The sequence below is a fragment of the Microchirus variegatus genome (genome assembly GCF_963457635.1).
Source record: "Microchirus variegatus genome assembly, chromosome: 23".
Classification (NCBI taxonomy): domain Eukaryota; kingdom Metazoa; phylum Chordata; class Actinopteri; order Pleuronectiformes; family Soleidae; genus Microchirus; species Microchirus variegatus.
In genome coordinates, this window is record NC_139824.1 from 17886931 (window position 1) to 17905702 (window position 18772).

At 43.9% G+C, this 18772-nt stretch overlaps 1 protein-coding gene across 7 annotated transcripts in view; it reads left to right on the top strand.

Moving 5' to 3' along the window:
- LOC310943789 (nuclear factor 1 X-type-like) overlaps positions 1 to 18772 on the top strand; it is a 142529-nt gene that overhangs the window by 102826 nt on the left and 20931 nt on the right. For 3 of the 7 annotated variants that reach the window (XM_083909440.1, XM_083909444.1, XM_083909442.1), the window contains 7 exons: positions 5172 to 5234; positions 5468 to 5542; positions 6383 to 6506; positions 7649 to 7684; positions 7919 to 8046; positions 8930 to 9004; positions 16042 to 16170. In XM_083909440.1, coding sequence (XP_083765566.1) covers positions 5172 to 5234; positions 5468 to 5542; positions 6383 to 6506; positions 7649 to 7684; positions 7919 to 8046; positions 8930 to 9004; positions 16042 to 16170 — 630 coding nt within the window. The remainder of the gene's footprint in view (positions 1 to 5171; positions 5235 to 5467; positions 5543 to 6382; positions 6507 to 7648; positions 7685 to 7918; positions 8047 to 8929; positions 9005 to 16041; positions 16171 to 18772) is intronic. The other 4 variants (XM_083909441.1, XM_083909445.1, XM_083909443.1 and 1 more) reach the window with 3 other exon arrangements.

An 18772-nucleotide genomic window follows, 5' to 3' on the forward strand; every position in this document is an offset into this window, starting at 1 on the left:
CTGGCACAGACACACACATGCAGACATACTGTACATACATTCATTTGCACACATGCACATCCATATAAACAAATATACACAGAACTTCACGTACATTTAAAACATTTATTTATTTATTTATTATTATTATTATTATTATATCTATATAATAGATAGATAAATAGTCTTTATTGTCATTTGCAAAGGTACAATGAAATTGAAGGTGCTGTCGCCTCAAAGAGGTATACACATTTAAGAGCAATAAATAGTAAAAAATAAAAACAGATTAGATTACAGCATTGGTTCTAAAAGTGCGGCCCGGGGCCCAACGGCGGCCCGCAGAAACATTTCTGGCGGCCCCCGCAATGAATTACAGTTGATAGTTTTAATCCAGGAGCGACTAAGCTTGTTAAATGTTTATTGGACATTACTGGATACAGACCAATAAGTGTAAACAAAAATACTGGGTATTTACCTGGTTTCTATATGGTGAATTTTAGTGTATTATTGGGTTATAAGCTGGTAATAAGCAGGTAGCTACAGCCCCCAATTACGAGCTATTTACTTCTTCTAGGTTCCTAAATTGGCCCTCAGGTATCAGAACTTTGAGAACCCCTGGTGTACAGGCTCCACGGCAAATCTCATGACCCCACTTCAAATCAACAACTGTGGCTCTTTCTCTTCCTCCTTCATCATTCCCTCGTAATGACTTTTATCATCATCATCGCTCTCTCTCACAAAGTTCCATGTGTACGTCAGGTTAAGCGTCCCCCCCCTTTTTTCGTTCTTTGCATGATTAAATTTCCCGCTCTCCAGGGTCGGACGAGGCAAACGTTATCAAACCTTTAACTGGCGTAAACACGGACAGCTTCTCTGCTCAGTGACCTGCTCACATTCATTCTGCCGTGGACTGTGTTTGGTGAAAGGGTTTCAGACAGATTTAGCAGAGCAGAATAAAGCGGTGACATAAAGCTGTGCAGAGAAACAACAAATCCCAGATTAAAAACACATTCAAACACAACCTAAACCACTGTGCTCCACACACACACACACACACACACACACACAAAAGACATTTCACCAGTACACACAAGTAAAAGTGAGTGGTAAAGGAAGTAGAAAGTTGAACTGCAGGAATGCACAAACCAACAGTGTGTGTGTCCGTATGTGCACACTTGTGTGCGACTACATGCATGTGCACAGTCGCATGGTTCACAGACCCCCCCCCCCCTCCTCCTCCTCCTCCTCCTCCTCCTCCTCCTCCTCCCCAAACACAGAATACCGTGGTACAGCCGCCTCCCAATTGGGTTTCGCTTAAGAGGTTTATCGGTATGTTGCTAAACATTCTGACCTTTTTTTTTTTAATCCTTAATGCGCTTAAAATGTTCCAAACCCTCCTAATCCCCGCAGCTATCCCACACAGATGTTCACTCCGCTCTTTTATTGGATGTTACTTTCTTTTATTTATGTACACACACATATATATTTATATATTTTCTTTCTGTTGTCATACGAGGATATATTTCTATTTCAGTGTGGAGGAATCTTTTTTATTTTTGCCCTGTGAGCGAGTTTGTGTGCTTTTGTCCTTAGAGTGTTAATGAGTAGAGTGAATTTGACCTTTTATATTTATTTTTGTTTCAAAGAAGTCGTTTAATTTGTAAAACTTGAGATCTGAGCATCATTACTGAACAGCTCTTTATTACCAGTGCAATCATGTATATTCTCTAATCCAGGGGTTCTCAAAGTGCTGATACCTGAGGGCCAATTTAGGAACCCAACATTGGACTGAGGGCCGCCAAAGGGAAAAAAAACAGAAATAAATCCCATTTGTAATCATTTTAATGACCTGATTGCAGTTCTACAGTTTAGCGTTAAGTAATATAAGCGTTAATATAATGTAATTTAAGCATTAATATAATAACACTTTATAATTTACTGTGTAAATACCCAGTATTTTTGTTTACACTTATTGGTCTGTATCCAGTAATGTCCAATAAACATTTAACAAGCTTAGTCGCTCCTGGATTAAAACCATCAACTGTTATTCATTGCGGGGCCGCCAGAAATGTTCCTGCGGGCCGCCATTGGGCCCCCGGGCCGCACTTTGAGAACCAATGGTTGTAGGGAAACTGTCATTCACCTGCAGCCATGGCTGTTTTTTTTTAGAAGAAAATGACTTCTTTAATGTTCCTTTAACTTTAAAATCTGACTTTTCAACCACGACGTTGTTGGAGGAAATCCCAATTTCCGACCTATTGTCCCGTCTAGCACATCAAGAACGACTCACGCGTCTCCACGTAGAGTCAGTTGTGTTCGTTCTCCGTCTTGATATTACTACATTTTATTTGCAATTCACTGGTGAAGGAGCTGCAGGATGGGTTGCATCGTGGTGGAGGTGGAGGGGCATCCGGGCCCCGGTGCTGCAGGACTACGATTGGGGCTGCTGAAGGGAGAGCTGTGGGGGGCTGTAGTGGCAAGATAAGGGGCTGGATGTGTGGTTATGGGGGGGGGGGGGGTTGTAGGCTGCAGCTGGCACGCTGGTGATAATCAGCGACGACGTGACATCCTGTCTTACCTCTCTCTTCGCTCTCTACGAAGCATCTATATGATGCACTGCTGAACTCCAGGGTGGCACTGATTTACAGTGAGAGATGTGCAGAATCTGGCCAGATCATCTCAATCTGTGTCTCCATGACGGCTCTTTATTAACTCTTTTAAGAGCGTGTGATTAAAACAGTTTCACTCGGAATGCAAATTCATTCCCTGTCAAAATGGCTCCCACCCAGGATACTTTTAAATCTCGCCTAAAAACTCATTTTTACTCCTTTCTTAGTGTTTTATCTGATCTTACGGTGATGCTTTTTGTCTTTTATATACTTATTTTAACTTTTAACTTTCTTTATTTTACCATTTTTGTATCTGTCGTGCAGAAGTTTGTTGTTTTTTAAAATGTGCTCTACGTATAAAGTGGATTTAAACGATTTAAACTTATCGGGGTTTTTTTTAATCTTGGTCTTTTGCACCAACAATAAGACAATAATGTGTGAAAAATAATCTCTCTTAAGTGAGAGATAATATGTTAATATCGTAAGATGTCTTAATAAAGACGGTGAGGTTACGTTGTTCTCTATAGGGATGTGAATCTTTGGGTTTTTGATTCAGATTCTTAGCGATTCAAACGATTCTAGATTCAAAAATTGATACAATGGCATCAAAACAATCCAGTTTGTATAAGATAATGTGATAATGTGATCACACAAAGGCAAACTTAAGAGAAAAGTGAACGTTTATTCATTCAAAACAAATAAAAACTTACTTACTGTACAAAATAATAACTTTTTTCTCCCAGAAGTTACAAAAATAAACTGTACACAAATAACACAAACTGGTGTTTTGTGTGGTTCATGAATCGATTCAGAATCGTGGATGATTAGAATCACATTCCTAGTACTTGATGTTTGTAAGAGATCCAGAACTGTGTTTAGTGAACAACACGGAAGTCTAAAGTGTGTGTTTTTGTGTGTGTATATATACACATTTTATCAGTTGTATCACAGTATGAAGCAGGTTTTCCTCAGGTCACTGTTGAATCTTAGTCTCTTAGACTTCCACGTTATATATTACGAGATACAGGATGATCTGTCAATCACAGCACAGTCAGATACCTGTGTGTACATGTATGCTGCGAGAAATACAGTGTTTACAGTATCGTCGAGCCCTGTGGTGAAATACTGCACGACGGCTAAAAGTCCACTGAAGTCCGGTTGTTGTTTTGGCCGTCGTTTACTGTATGTTTGTGCCGAGTGTGTTCACCTCATGACACACAACTGTGTGTATGTGTGTGTGTTTGAATGTGTGTATGTGTGTATGTGTGTATGTGCGGCGGCGGCGGCGGCGGGGGCTCAGCCTCGTATGTTTGGAGCGAGTGCCGTCAGTTAGCTGGAATGTGGCGCAACCCGCCAATGCTAAGATGGCTGCCAAAGCTCTAAGATGGCTGCCAGGATTACACCCAGCCAGCGAGAGACAGAGAAGTGTGAGAGATTCTCTGTGTGTGTGTGTGTGTGTGTGTGTGTGTGTGCAAAGACACGGTTAAAAAAGAAGCTCTCTTTCATTTCTTTCATTTCTCTCTTTCTTTCTTTCACTCTCGCTCTCCCGTCTGTCTCACCCCTCTCTCTCTCTCTCTCTCTCTCTCTCTCTCTCTCTCTCTGTGGATAAGCAGTGCTTCGTAGGCAGCGAGACAGGTCTGTTTTTGTTTCTGCTCTGTAATCTGTGGCTTAGTGTGGCTGCGAGGCGAGTGCTGCTGGCAGGAGTCTGCGTTGCTCCGTTATCACCTACAGCCTGCAGATAAACACCTCCTTTAGCTCGCTTTTGCTAACTAGCTGCAGCCTAACTAGGCCTGAGTGGATGGCGTGAGCCACCACCACAGCGGGCCTGCAGATGGAGTCTAATGCATTCACATATGTGGCTCACAGAGGCTCTGGAAACACGTCCACCTGACGAGCCACGTGCAGACATTTATGCACGGGCGCATCTTTTTTTTCACGGCCCGTGCAGGAACGCACCGTCTCTTCCTGCAAACTCGGCCTGTAGCGCGCCCGCGTCTTCCTCGATTTCAACTTTGAACTTTCGTGGTGCAACTGGCGCGGTCGGATCTGTGCGTGTGTGTGTTTGCACGTGTGTCAAATTTTTGAATTAAAACATGTGTGGAAACGAGGGTGTGTGTGTGTGTGTGTGTGTGTGTGTGTGTGTGTGTGTGTGTGTGTGTGTGTGTGAAGTGTTGTGTTCACGCAGTCTAAATCCCCGCCAGCAAGAAGGTATTAAACAGGATTAGGGCGAGGGATACGATTGCGTGGTTTGATACTAAATAGCATAGCAGCGGCGGCGCGTTGTAAATCATCGCACCTTAAGTCAGGAGTCACACAAAAATGTGATCATTCTCTCACACACACACACACACACACACACACATGTATATATACTGTATTTATTCACATTCACGTACATACTACGAGTCCCTCTTATTCCCTCTCTCACCTCAAATAACACAGTCTTGGCCGCATCGCTGCGATTCACCGAGACGTCGTACGCTTGTGTTTTTCTTTGCCAAACCAGATCCTAACCATTTGTCTTTTGTCTCCTCCTCCTCCTCTTCTTCCTCCTCCTCGCCCTCCTCCTCCTTTTCTGTGCAGAATCTGGACAATCAGACAGCTCCAGCCAACAGGGGGACACGGATATTAAACCACCGCCCAACGGTAGGTTGCACGAACGCGAGCGCAGTCGCAGATGCTTAAAACGTTTCTTGTGCTTCTAAAGTTCTCGTGCGAGTTCCTCACTACATCCGCTAAACATTTGTGTGTGTGTTTGTGTGTGTGTGTGTGTGTGTGTGTGTGTGTGTGTGTGTGTGTGTGTGTGTGTGTGTGTGTGTGTGTGTGTGTGTGTGTGTGTGTGTGTGTGTGTGTGTGTGTGTGTGTGTGTGTGTGTGCAGGGCACCTGAGTTTCCAAGACTGCTTCGTCACCTCAGGGGTTTGGAACGTGGCAGAGCTGGTCAGAGTGTCGCAGAGTAAGTCGAGAAGCACCACAGACATGCAGGAAAACAAGCACAACACTGAAAATATGATGAGTGCCTGAACTAACTACTAACTCTAACCCTAAATTAGGGGCAGAAAAACAGCTCAAATTAGATTTAATGTCCATTAGAGCTGCAACAAACGATTGTTTTCATAATCGATGAATCGTTTGGTCCATAACATGTTAGAAAATGTTAAAAAACGTCCATCAGTGTTTGTCAAACCTGCAAATGACGATGTCTTTGTTTCGTCCACAAACCAAAATGATTCAGTTTTGAATGATTTATTTGTTTACGTGGAGAAAAAAACAAAGAAAATATTCACGTTTAAGAAGCTAAAACAATCAGAAATCTTGTGTTAATCATGAAAAAAACTTTGTCGAGAAACACCACAGACACATGGAAGTTTGGGGATAAATCAGAAAAAACTTCCCTGTAGGAAAACAAGCACAATGCTGAAAATATGATTAGTGCCTGAACCCTAACTCTAACCCTAAATTAGAGGGGAAAAACAGCTCAAAATAGATTTAATGTCTATTAGACCTGCAACAAACGATTGTTTTCATAATCGAGGAATCGTTTGGTTCAGAAAATGTCAGAAAATGTGAAAAAACATTGATGTTTTTGTCCACAAACCAAAATGATTCAGTTTGAATGATTTCTTTGTTTACGTGGAGCAAAGAAACAAAGACAATATTCACATTTAAGAAGCTGAAACAATCAGAAATCTTGTGTTAATCTTGAGAAAAGCTTCAAACCGATGATTTGATGATCAAAATAGTTGTTTTTCTTTATTTAAAAAACGTCTCCCTTCATCACAAATGTCTTCCTCAGCGCCTGTAGCCACAGCGTCAGGTCCTAACTTCTCCCTGGCTGACCTGGACAGCAGCCCCAGCTACTACAACATCAACCAGGTGGCTCTGGGGCGACGCTCCCTCACCTCCCCTCCTTCCACCAGGTACACACACACACAAACACACACATATATCTGAGCTGTGATTCCATACAGTTCACAGGTATTCGGAGGCGTTTATCGCGCCGGAAACACCACTGACCTTTGTTAAAGTCCAGCTGTTTGCTGTTAGTGGAGTTAACTCTGTTGCTCTGGCACACACAGAGCAGACAGGACTGAAGTGTGAAGTTTGATATTAATTATCTGCCAACGATAGATCGCTTCTTACTGCAAGGATGATTTTCACTGGCATGTCGTACACACCATTTCATTCAGGTTTCTCACTGTGAACGACATTTTAGTACCAGAGCCCATTTTCACTCTTGGAATCTATCCTGAACCTCTCTGCTGTGTGTGCGTGCGTGCGTGTACTTGTGTACTTGTGTACTTGTACTTGCAGCATACTGAGGACCAGTGAGGGTTTTTAAACCAACAAAGTGAGGTAATTTTTACGGCGTGAGGACATTTTGGCCGGTCCTCACTTTGTTTTCTTTGACATCACTTCCTTAGGTTGCTATAACATGTTATACTCAATTTGTCAAAAAAAAAAAAAAAATCAAAATTTGGACGACATAGTATAGTATGACTTTTTTTGTTAAATTTTGGACCACATTTTTTTTTTTTTTTTTTTTTGCAACTTTTGGATGACATGATTTTTTTTTTGTTTCATTTTTGGGCCAAAAATTTTTAGTCAAAGATTTTTTCAAATTTTGGACGACATAGTATTTATGAAGTTTTTGTTCAATTTTGGACCAAAACATTTTGGTCATTTAAAAAAAAAAAAATTTGGTCGACATAGTATTGTATGAATTTTTTGTCAAATTTTGGACCCCCAAATTTTTTTATTTTTTTTTAAGTTTTCCAGGCCTTTTTGCTCTGGGGCTCCACCTGCAGACATTTTATGGTACTGCAACCAGTAGTTCTTTGTAGATGTCATTCACGAAGTAGATATTTGTGATTGTGTTGATTTATAAAGTGGAAATGCTGGTCCTCACTTTGTCAGCAACCCTGTCCTCAGTATGCAGCAAGTACAAGAATGTGTGTGTGTGTGTGTGTGTGTGTGTGTGTGTGTGTGTCTTTCTGCGTTGCATCCGTTTGTGTCTTTCCTAACTTTGTCTCCTTACCTCCGTCCTCTGCTGTCACTTTAGGTCTGAGGTGGAGTTGTACGCAAATCTTCCACGGAGGTAGTTATATACACCTACAAGTACAAGTACACACATTACACATACACATACACAGAGACGCAGAGAGAGTCATACTCTGTAGATGTCTGCTCGCTAACCCTTTCTTTTCTGTTCGTTCGTAACTCAAAGCCTCTTTAACGTGTTTTAAAGGCTTGTTTGCGTGTTTTGTCCTATAATATAATTTAAAAAAACATCACCTCTCTCCTCCATCAAACCTCTCCTCCATCATTCCAGCTCCAACAAGAGGAAGTCCTTAGACGACAGTGAGCTGGAGAGTCCGACAGACGATGTTTTCTACCCTGGACGCTCACCTGCCGCCAGCTCCTCTCAGTCCAGCGCGTGGCCCAACGACATGGATGCAGGTACCATCTCCTCGCCTTTTACGACAATATTCCAACACTAGTGTCCCCAGAGTCAAGAAAAAACACTGAAGTAGTTGAAACGCGTACATAAGATGCGTTTAATACAAGTATATGTTGATTTAAAGTCTACTATATGGATTACAAACACGTGATTTCTCACATATTTCACACCTCAGTCAGTGACAAAGACACAACAATACGTGCCAAAGGAGACTTTTAATGAATTAAATGTTATGTTACATTATTTATTATTGTTTTTGTCGTAGCTAAATGCTATTAAATGCATCCAGGTTTAAAGGCGCCATATGTAAGAATGTGGCCAAAAACAGTTACTACATCCAAATTCAAAATACTCTTTTAGTCTTTTAGGTTACGTTTTCTGACGTAACTGGCAACCCGTGGTTGCTCTGCAGCTGAGACTCTACTGATTGGTAGACGGCGGTACATGATTTCAAAACATAAACATGATTTGCAGTCTGCAAAATGTTTTTTTTTTAATGCAAATACTTTGTCTGTACTGTTGTTGTTGGTGAGTTCAGTTTGTTATATGAACATTATTCCTGAGTCTCTGTGACATATTAGGAAGATTTTATGATTTATTACATAATGCACCTTTAAATGCTAGCTTACAGCAGCCAGAATAGTATCAAGGCTTTATATCGGTTGTTTCCATCTCACTTCTCCAAGAAACCAATAACCACCACAGCCCCTCACCCTTGAACCCTCACGATTTTGAATATTTCCTCAATTCTCGACCCATAATGTATAGTTTCCGCAATGATTGTGTCATTCCCGCTCTCCTTCATACACAAATGTTCACTCTTCACTTCCTCCTCCTCTTTCTCTCTATCACATTGTTAACAATCCCCTTCTCCACTTTCAGTGCAGCACCATTTGGCGAGTGTGCAGGAGAGGAAGATAAAACACGAAAACGATGGCGTGCAGTTTCCTTACCATGGTTAGAACATTGATTACACTCCTACTATATTTTTTTGACCAACTTCTATGTAGCTTCTCTGTGTGTGTGTGTGTGTGTGTGTGTCTGTGTGTGTTTGTGTGTCATCAATTTGTTTTTATTCAAATTTAATTTCCTCTTTGTTTTCTTTTTCGTGGAGTTTTCCTTCCGGGCTTTATTATTTTTTACGTGGTGATGCTACAGCTCTGAACTCAGTCGTCCCTCGTCGCACTTTAACCGACAAACGGTTACACAAGAGCCTCGTGCAGACATTCACACACACACACACACACACTTATAATGCGCCCACCCACTGCAGGTGTTCAGGTTGCCTGCCTCGCCACCACCACCATCATCCCTCTTTCGCTCCATCCCCTCCCCATTAAGACGCTTACCGTCTGTGGATCAGAGGTGTAAAAAGCCTTCCTCCTGCTCCTGAGCTCTCCTTTCAGCCCCTCCATCCCCGTCTCCCTTCTGTCTAATTGAAAACATGTACAGCGGGACGGACCCTGGGGAGGAGGAGGAGGAGGAGGAGGAGGAGGAGGAGGATGGGAGGTGAAAGAGGAGGAGAGAAGAAGGCTAATGAGAGAGAGAAAAGGTTGTCGGGATGTTGGAGCTGAAGGAGCCAAGGACCTGGGTTGGGTCTTGCCCCGGTCTGCTCCGCTGCTCCTGCTCCACTTAGCTGTAAATGTAATTAAGAGGCTGCTGCTCTGCTGCTCTGTTGCTCTGCTGCTCTGCTGCTCTGCTGCTCTGCTGCTCTGCTGCTCTGCTGCTCTGCTGCTCTGCTGCTCGCCTTCGTGCTCCGCAGCCTCCTCTCCCCATCAACACGTAGCCGCGTACACCTGCTGATGACTTTGGCAAACAGAGGTGTAGAATAGTCTGGACCTTTTTTACCGATTAATTTACACAAACCCGAGTGGAAAAAATCCGAGAGCCAAAACTGTGTGGGTTTTTAAAATGAGTTTTAAAACAGTAGCTAGAATGAAACGGGTTTCACACTCGAGAGGCTGATGGGAATGGCAGGGCAGAGAGTGCAGTGTGTGTGTGTGTGTGCGTGTGTGCGTGCAGAGCCGTTTCTTGCTATATGCGGACTATGCAGCTGCATAGGGCCCCGCAGCCACCAGGGGGCCCCCCAAGCTGCAAGTTCAGACTCGTATTTCATTATATTTTGGAGTATTAAAAGTACCTGTCTTTATTTGCATGTATTGCATGCATTCATTATGCATATATTTGCAAGTGTTCGTTGGGTTAATCAGGTAAAAATCTGATTATAATCCATTACATTTATTTAGAAGTAAGTTTCGTTATTTATTTTTTACTGTTTTTGAATCATGGGTTAAAACTGTTTTATGTTATGCTACCTTGTTATGCTACATTGTTATGCTACCTAGTTATGCTACCTTGTTACCTGCTGCATCATCACAGAATATATGAAAAAGTTAGGAATCTCTACCTCGAGTTTGAAAAAAATAGGGGCCCCCAAATAGTATCTTGCATAGGACCCCCAAATGACTAGACACGGCCCTGTGTGCGTGCGTGCGTGCATGCCTGCGTGCGTGCAGAGCCGTTTCTTGCTGTATGCGGACTATGCAGCTGCATAGGGCCCCGCAGCCACCAGGGGGCCCCCCAAACTGCAAGTTCAGACTCGTATTTTATGATATTTTGGAGAATTTAAAGTACCCGTCTTTATTTGCATGTATTGCACGCATTCATTATACATATATTTGCAAAGCATGTAAGTGTTCGTCGGGTTAATCAGGTAAAAATCCCATTATAATCCATTATATTTATTTAGAAGTAAGTTTCGTTATTTATTTTTTACTGTTTTTGAATCATGGGTTAAAACGGTTTTATGTTATGACACCTTGTTATGCTACATTGTTATGCTACCTAGTTATGCTACCTTGTTACCTGCTGCATCATCACAGAATGTATGAAAAAATTAGGAATCTCTACCTCGAGTTTGAAAAAAATAGGGGCCCCCAAATAGTATCTCGCATAGGGCCCCCAAACGGCTAGAAACGGCCCTGTGTGTGTGCGTGCGTGCGTGCGTGCAGAGCCGTTTCTTGCTATATGCGGACTATGCAGCTGCATAGGGCCCCGCAGCCAGCGGCGGGCCCCCAAGCTGCAGGTTCAGACTCATATTTTATTATATTTTTGAGAATTAAAAGCACCTCTTTAGTATTTATTTGCATGTATTGCACGCATTCATTATGCATATTTTTGCAAAGCATGTAAGTGTTCGTCGGGTTAATCAGGTAAAAATCCCATTATAATCCATGATATTTATTTAGAAGTAAGTTTCGTTATTTATTTTTTTACTGTTTTTGAATCGTGGTTTAAAACTGTTTTATGTTATGCTACCTTGTTATGCTACCTTGTTATGCTACCTTGTTACCTGCTGCATCATCACAGAATGTATGAAAAAGTTAGGAATCTCTACCTCGAGTTTGAAAAAAATAGGGGCCCCCAAATAGTATCTCGCATAGGGCCCCCAAACGGCTAGAAACGGCCCTGTGTGTGTGTGTGTGTGCGTGCGTGCGTGCGTGCGTGCGTGCGTGTGTGCGTGCGTGCGTGCATGCAGAGCCGTTTCTTGCTATATGCGGACTATGCATTTATTTTTTTACTGTTTTTGAATCGCGGGTTAAACCGGTTTAATGCTATGCTACTTTGTTATGCTACCTTGTTATGCTACCTTGTTACCTGCTGCATCATCACAGAATATATGAAAAAGTTAGGAATCTCTACCTCGAGTTTGAAAAAAATAGGGGCCCCCAAATAGTATCTCGAATAGGGCCCCCAAACGGCTAGAAACGGCCCTGTGTGTGTGTGTGTGTGTGTGTGTGTGTGTGTGTGTGTGTGTGTGTGTGTGTGTGTGTGTGTTCCCACCTGCCACAGGCGACGCTCATCTGGGAATTCCTGTCCAGAAAACACACAGGTGTGTCGCACCGTCTGTCCACGGCGCCATCCACACTCCCCCTGACTTCCTCCATTACCAACACACACACATACACGCCGCATCACGACACACACAAACACAGTTACATTCAGATGCACACGGTGGATTTCTGCACACACATCACACACACACACACACAGACACACACACACACACAGGCACAGCTGAAGCGTGGTCCCAGATGGTGTTTGTGTGTGTGTGTGTAGCCTTGGGATCTGTGAGGATGCTGGAGACATCTGCTCCACAGGGGCGAGAGGAGACAAGCGAGGGGGGGGGGGGGGCGGGGGGGGTTTAGGTTAGAGGAGGCGAATGAAACGGCCGTGATTCCTTATTAGTTCCAATGACACTGAAAATTTCCCCGGGACACCAGAGACTCGTGGCGGTGGCGGCGGTGGCGATGGCGATGGCGGTGGCGGCGGTGATGATTTAAACGTTTCCAGGCTCCTCAGAGGGAAGTGGCCGCACTTACACGTGTGTTTCAAATCACCGGAGAGAGAGAGGAGATTTCCCTGAATGTGCTTCATTTTGTTTTAAACCACTATCTCCTGTGTGTGCGTGTGTGTGTGTGTGGACTTCAGAGGCGCATCTGGTGGCAGGCCTGTTAGTGCAAAGAGACAGAAGGGTCATCATGGGAGCGCTTGATTGGTTGCCAGTTGAAATGCTAACGCTTGCCAGGAAAAAGGGAAACAGTGCAGTTGTGGCACACACACACACACACACACACACACATAAACACACACACACACACACACACATAGATTAGACCATTTCACAGTTAACCGGAAAATAAAGAAATCACCTTAGGCTGCCTTTACACGACAACGCTCCCGAGTGAAACCGATAAAATATTTTATCAGACGGCAACAACGTTTTTGGTTTTAAAAAACGCCAAAAAATGAACCCGCCCTCCAGAGTGGAAATCTTAAAAACGCTCCACCGTGGCGTTCCCGTCTAAAGGGTTTTAAAACAGCCAAACAACACCAAACATGTGGGATTATAATCCATCGGTTGGACGTTCAAGTCGCCTTAGCTGCTACTTCGCGCTACTAGAGAGAAGTAGAAGGAAGTTTCAACGCTCCTGCGCTCCTGGTGTTGTTGTATGGCAGTGCTTCACAGTGCCACCTAGCCACCTGGCATGCATACTACATCAAATCTCGCACACTTTTTGCGTCACCGTGTGCGCGCAGATTTCCACCCAAAGACGCTCGTCTAAACGCGGAATCAAAAGTGGGAACGCAACGACCACTTTTGCAGGTTTGTGTTCGCGAGCGTTGTCGTGTAAAGCTAGCCTAAGGCGCAAAAAATGCGCCTTTCCAGAGTGAAAAATCTTAAAAACGCTCCACCGTGGCGTTCCCGTCTAAAGAGTAGAAAACGCAAAAGTGCGCTCGTCAAGCGTTGACGTCAGATCCATGTGCAGCACAGACAAACAACAACAAACAAGTCGGATTATAATCCATCTGTCGGACGTTAAAGTCGCCTTTAGCTGCTACTTCGAGTTACTAGAGGGAAGTAGAAGGAAGTTTCAACGCTCCTGCTGTTGTTGTATGTATGTACAGTGCCACCTAGCCACCTGGCATGCATACTACATCAAATTTCAACAATATTTTATCAGACGTGCCTTTCGTTTAGACGGCAACGCCGTTTTTGGGGCTTAAAAAGTGCAAAAAAAAAAATCTTAAAAAACGCTCCACCGTGGCGTTCCCGTCTAAGGGGCTGAAAACGCAAAAGTGCGCTCTGAGCTGCTCACGCTAGCTATCCTCCCGTACGCGTTGACGTCAGATCCATGTGCAGTACAGACAAACAACAACAAACTTAGCTGCTACTTCGCGCTACCAGAGAGAAGTAGGAGGAAGTTTCAACGCTCCTGCTGTTGTTGTATGGCAGTGCTTCACAGCGCCACCTAGCCACCTGGCATGCACACTACATCGAATTTCACACACTTTTGGGTCACCGCGTGCGTGCAGATTTCCACCGTCTAAACGCGGAATAAAAAGTGGGAACGCAACGACCACTTTTGCAGGTTCGCGTCCAGATCGTCGTGGTGTAAAGCTTAAGCCTCAGAGTAACTCGTTGCCTTTACTCGATCACTGCCTCTCTGTCTCTTGCCACGTAAATCCTGAAGGTTCAGATTTGTTCATAAATCTCATCTCCCTCCAGGCGCCTTTTCCCCCATTTTTTTCCCGATCGTCTCCGGAGACGGCGTCTATTTCCAGTGACGGTGTCGTAGCGATCACCGCTAACTCTTGGTGTCAGAAAGTGGGATAAGGGTGGTGTTCATGCTTGGAATCTGTCTGACAGTACAATACGCCCCCAGACTCCCGCTACAGCTACAAGAAATATATGTCTCCAAAGACATAAACGGTTCACACATATTTACTCCCACCTGCTCGAGACTTAACTCTTTCACACAGGGAGGGAATGTTTTACACGCCCCCACACACTCCCATAGACGTTCACACGTCTCCAGCTGGAGAACCGAGGAGCAGTCGCGTTTAATGCCTTCTTTGATGCGGAAGGACTTCAGAAATAGACTTCAAAAAGTTCAGAATCAGAACGTTATCGCGTCACGTCGTCGGCGGCGGCGGCGGCGGCGGATTGGTATAAGGGGTTTTCTTTGTGTGCTTTTTTTTGCTCTGTTCCGTTCAGCGATTGTGTGCGAGCGGGAGATAACGGCCATGTTTAATATCTTATGACGTCCCGATTTCATACATGTCATTACAGTTTTAAGAAAAAGAAGAAAAACCCACAGAGACACTGCTGCATTTTTCACAGGTTCTGCTTTGCTCTCTCGCTCCTCTCGCATATTTTTATGTATCCCACATTCTTCTCGCCTCTCTCGCTCTCACTCGTCCTCCCTCAGTCTGCTCTCTCTTTCCGTCTGCTTGTCTTTCGCACTCAACAGCTGCCGTTTCCATACTGTACACTGTGCTATTTCTGAATGAAGAGCTTCTTCTTCTCGTGAGCTTTTTTTTTTTTTTTTTTGCCGAAGCCAGACCACGACTTTTAGGCTACGTTTACACTAGCTAGATTTTTTTTTTTTTTTTTTTTTTTTAATTCTTCCCTCCGTTTTCCAAAATAACTTTCCAAAAAAGTTTCCGTTTATATTAATCACATAAATATGCTGTCCAGAGCCGTCATAACTGCACCGAGCCTGTGGGCGGCAGTGTAGGAAGAAGGAGAAAGCCATACAAGCCAATCAGAAGAACAACAACAACAACGGCTGACCTCTCACCCTCGATGTGTTGAAGTAAAATATTCAAGTGACAGCAAAATTCTCACACCACAATAACCTCATTCTCAAAGTTCTCCCACCTGACAGCAGGTCGGACCCAAAACCGGCAAAGTTCGGAAATTGCCGACCTCTGAGCCCTAACACGTCTCCTCTACATAATATATATAAACATGTAAAAAAGTGCTTGCACCAACAGAAATACTACTGCAACCAAATGTAAAAACGTCGCACTTTTGGAGCATAGATTGCCTAAAACTCTGTTTTTCTGAGTTTTCCCAAATCTCCACTTTTGCCGGAGTTTTTAGAAAGAATCGTTGTCGGAGTTCGAAATCGCCGTTTGTGCGTTAACGAAAGGGCACAAACGAAGGGGGAAAGTCTCCGTATTTACCCGTGCTAGTGTAAACGTAGCCTTAGCCGCTCGGAGAAAAGAGACGAGTTTATTAGAACTACAGATGTGCTTTGGCTCTGAAATAAATCACGGATCCAGATTGGATTTACCTGTTTGTATTTTTACATGATTTTAGGCTTGGTTCATATTATAAAACTACAAACTATCTCTGAATGAAGGAGCAGCAAAACATGACAGTTACAGTCTTGGTTTCTTTGGTCTGACGTCCAAAGAAGGACACGAAGGAAACGAAGCACTTGCCAGTAAAGATATTCAACCTAATCAGAGAATATAATTCTTGTTTTAAGTCCCCTTCAGTTTTTTTTTTTAATATATATATATAAATAATTAAGCAACATTTTTGTTGATTAAAACCACATCTCTCTTTTTCCACCCTCCCCCCCCCACCCCCCCAACCCCACTTTTTTTTGTTGATCCCATACTTTTTTTTTTTTCGCCAGGACTGTCCTCGCCTGGTTCACTTAAGAAGCCGGGGAAGTTTGATTTCAACGCCCTGACTTCCCAGACGAGGTCCCCCCGCATGGCGTTCACACACCACCCGCTGCCCGTGCTGGCAGGAGTGAGACCAGGTGAGAGAGCCCTGTGCCCATGTACCCAACAACAACAACAACAACAACAAACAACAAACAAACAAACAATGCCAATCTGAAACCAGAGAGAGAAGGAAAGGGAGTGTCAAACCATTATCTGTACCAAAAACAATCGTGTGCCTGTAAAAAGGAACAATGCTAACAAATACTTCCTGAGAAAATCAGAGTTTCACCTGCTCAGTGTTACTGTCATCATGGCTTGGCATACATTTCTCTCTCTCTCTCCCTCAGCATCTCTTCATCCATTCTTTTTTTTTTTACCATCATCACCATTGTGTTTGTGTTAATATTGTCTCTGCATGGTAGCATCGCTGAGTTGCTGTTTGTGGCTGATTTAACGCTCCTCTTTACTGCTTTGTTGTTTGCATTTAAACTAGTGCTGGGCGCCGTTGACGCGCGACGCGTTTCCATGACGACCGGCCGGAAAAAGACGAGCGTGACGCCATGTTTGCGTTAAAATTAGTCTCTAAAGTAGCGCTACACTTTAAAAACAGAGGCACACGTACGCAGTACACGGGTACGCTGGTTATTTGTTAGCGCTGCTCTTTTCCTTTAATAAACAGACCGCTCCAGTTCCACTGTAGGCGCGCTAATTGGCGCTAAAAGGAGCTAATGCAGCTAACGGAGCTAACTGGTAAACGGTGGATCCAGAACCTAGAATGAAACGCCTTGGTTTTTTTTAGTGCTGGGCGTGTTAACGGCGTCGACGTTAGCGCATGGCACGTTTCCATGACGACTGACCGGAAAAAGACGCGCGTGACGTCGTGTTTGCGTTAAAATGAGTCTCTAAAGTAACGCTAAACTTTAAAAACAGAGGCACACAGTACACAGGTACACAGGCCACTCCAGTTGCACTGTAGGCGCGCTAACAGTGCTAAAATTAGCTAATGCAGCTAACGGAGCTAACTGGTAAACTGGTAAAAAATTACGACTGACCGGAAAAAGACGCGCATGACGTCATGTTTACGTGCCGCGACACCAGAGTCAAGGCACCGTTTACCAGTTAGCTCCGTTAGCTGCATTAGCTCCTTTTAGCGCCGTTAGCGCACCTACGCGTCAGATCCATGTGCAGTACAGCCAAACAACAACAAACGTGTCGGATTATAATCCATCAGTCGGACGTTACCTTAGCTGCTACTTCGCGCTACTAGAGAGAAGTTTCAACGCTCCTGGTGAAATTGTGTTACAGTGCTTCACAGCGCCACCTAGCCACCTGGCATGCATACTACATCAAATTTTTTGCGTCGCCGTGTGCATGCAGATTTCCAACCAAAGACGCTCGTCTAAACGCGGAATCAAAAGTGGGAACGCAACGCCACTTTTGCGGTTTGCATTCAGATCGTTGTCGTGTAAAGCTAGCCTTAGCCTTGAGTAGCAGTGCTGGAACTTGTTGTCTTTACTCGATCGTTGCTACACTGAAGGTTCAGATTTGTTCAGAAACCTGCTTCTTCAGTTAGCGCCGTTAGCTGCATTAGCTCCTTTTTTGCGCCGTTAGCATTAGCGGTCTGTTTTATTAAAGGAAAAGAGCTAACAAATAACCAGCGTACCTGTGTACTGCGTATGTGTGTCTCTGTTTTTAAACTTTAGCGTTACTTTAGAGACTCATTTTAACAATCCAGAATCACGTAAACATGACGTCATGCGCGTCTTTTTTCCCGTCAGTCGTCATGGAAACGCGTTAGTAAACATCCCTGTGACAAATAAGAATTATTTGAGGTGAGATCGAGACAACATCTCAAGGTCTTCACTGGTCACCAGGTTTGAAAAGCGAGAAGCACAAAGTAGCGGAATTTGAACCCCTGATTTCTTCAAACTTTCTTCTCCCTGAAACCTGGAGCGTCTCCAAGGTTCTTGTTTCACACACTTGGAACAAGTTGTTCTCAGCAGAGAGCGTTTCTCAGGTCCTACAGGAGAACTGACATGGTTTCTCCATCGCTCGCATGAAAGATCCCCAAAGGATCTCGGTAGTTTGCCAACGAGTCTCTGTTGGCTGCTCTCGGTTTTCAGGAGGAATAAATATGTCGTCCTCTCTCTCTCTCTCTCTCTCTCTCTCTCTCCCCGCCCATTCCATTTGTCTCTCTCAGGGATGGTTTGGTCCGCGGCCAAAGCAGACCTGCCATCTAAAGGTCATTTGAACTCGTTGCCCCCCCGTGTTGACACGTATCGAGTTTAGTATTTAGTCCCTGTAGTATATTTAGAATATTTAGTCCAGGGCCGGATCTCACACCGTTTTAAACTGTGTGCTTTATTTGGTCCTTGCACCCCCCCCCCCCACCCCACCCCACCCGCACGAGAATCCAAATCACAAGATTGAATTTTGAGCATTTCAGCAATTGATTTCAAAGAATTCGCATTTTTCTGTTTTGTACACGAGGCGTTCAGGAAGAGATCGGGTTTCTGTGTTTCCCCCGATAACTTCTGTCGCTCTCCCCACAGTGTATGTGTGTGTGTGTGTGTGTGTGTGTGTGTGTGTGGTCTTGTACTTGCGGCATACTGAGGACCAGTGAGGGATTTTAACCAACAAAGTGAGGTCATTTTTACGGAGTGAGGACATTTTGGCCGGTCCTCACTTTGTTTTCAT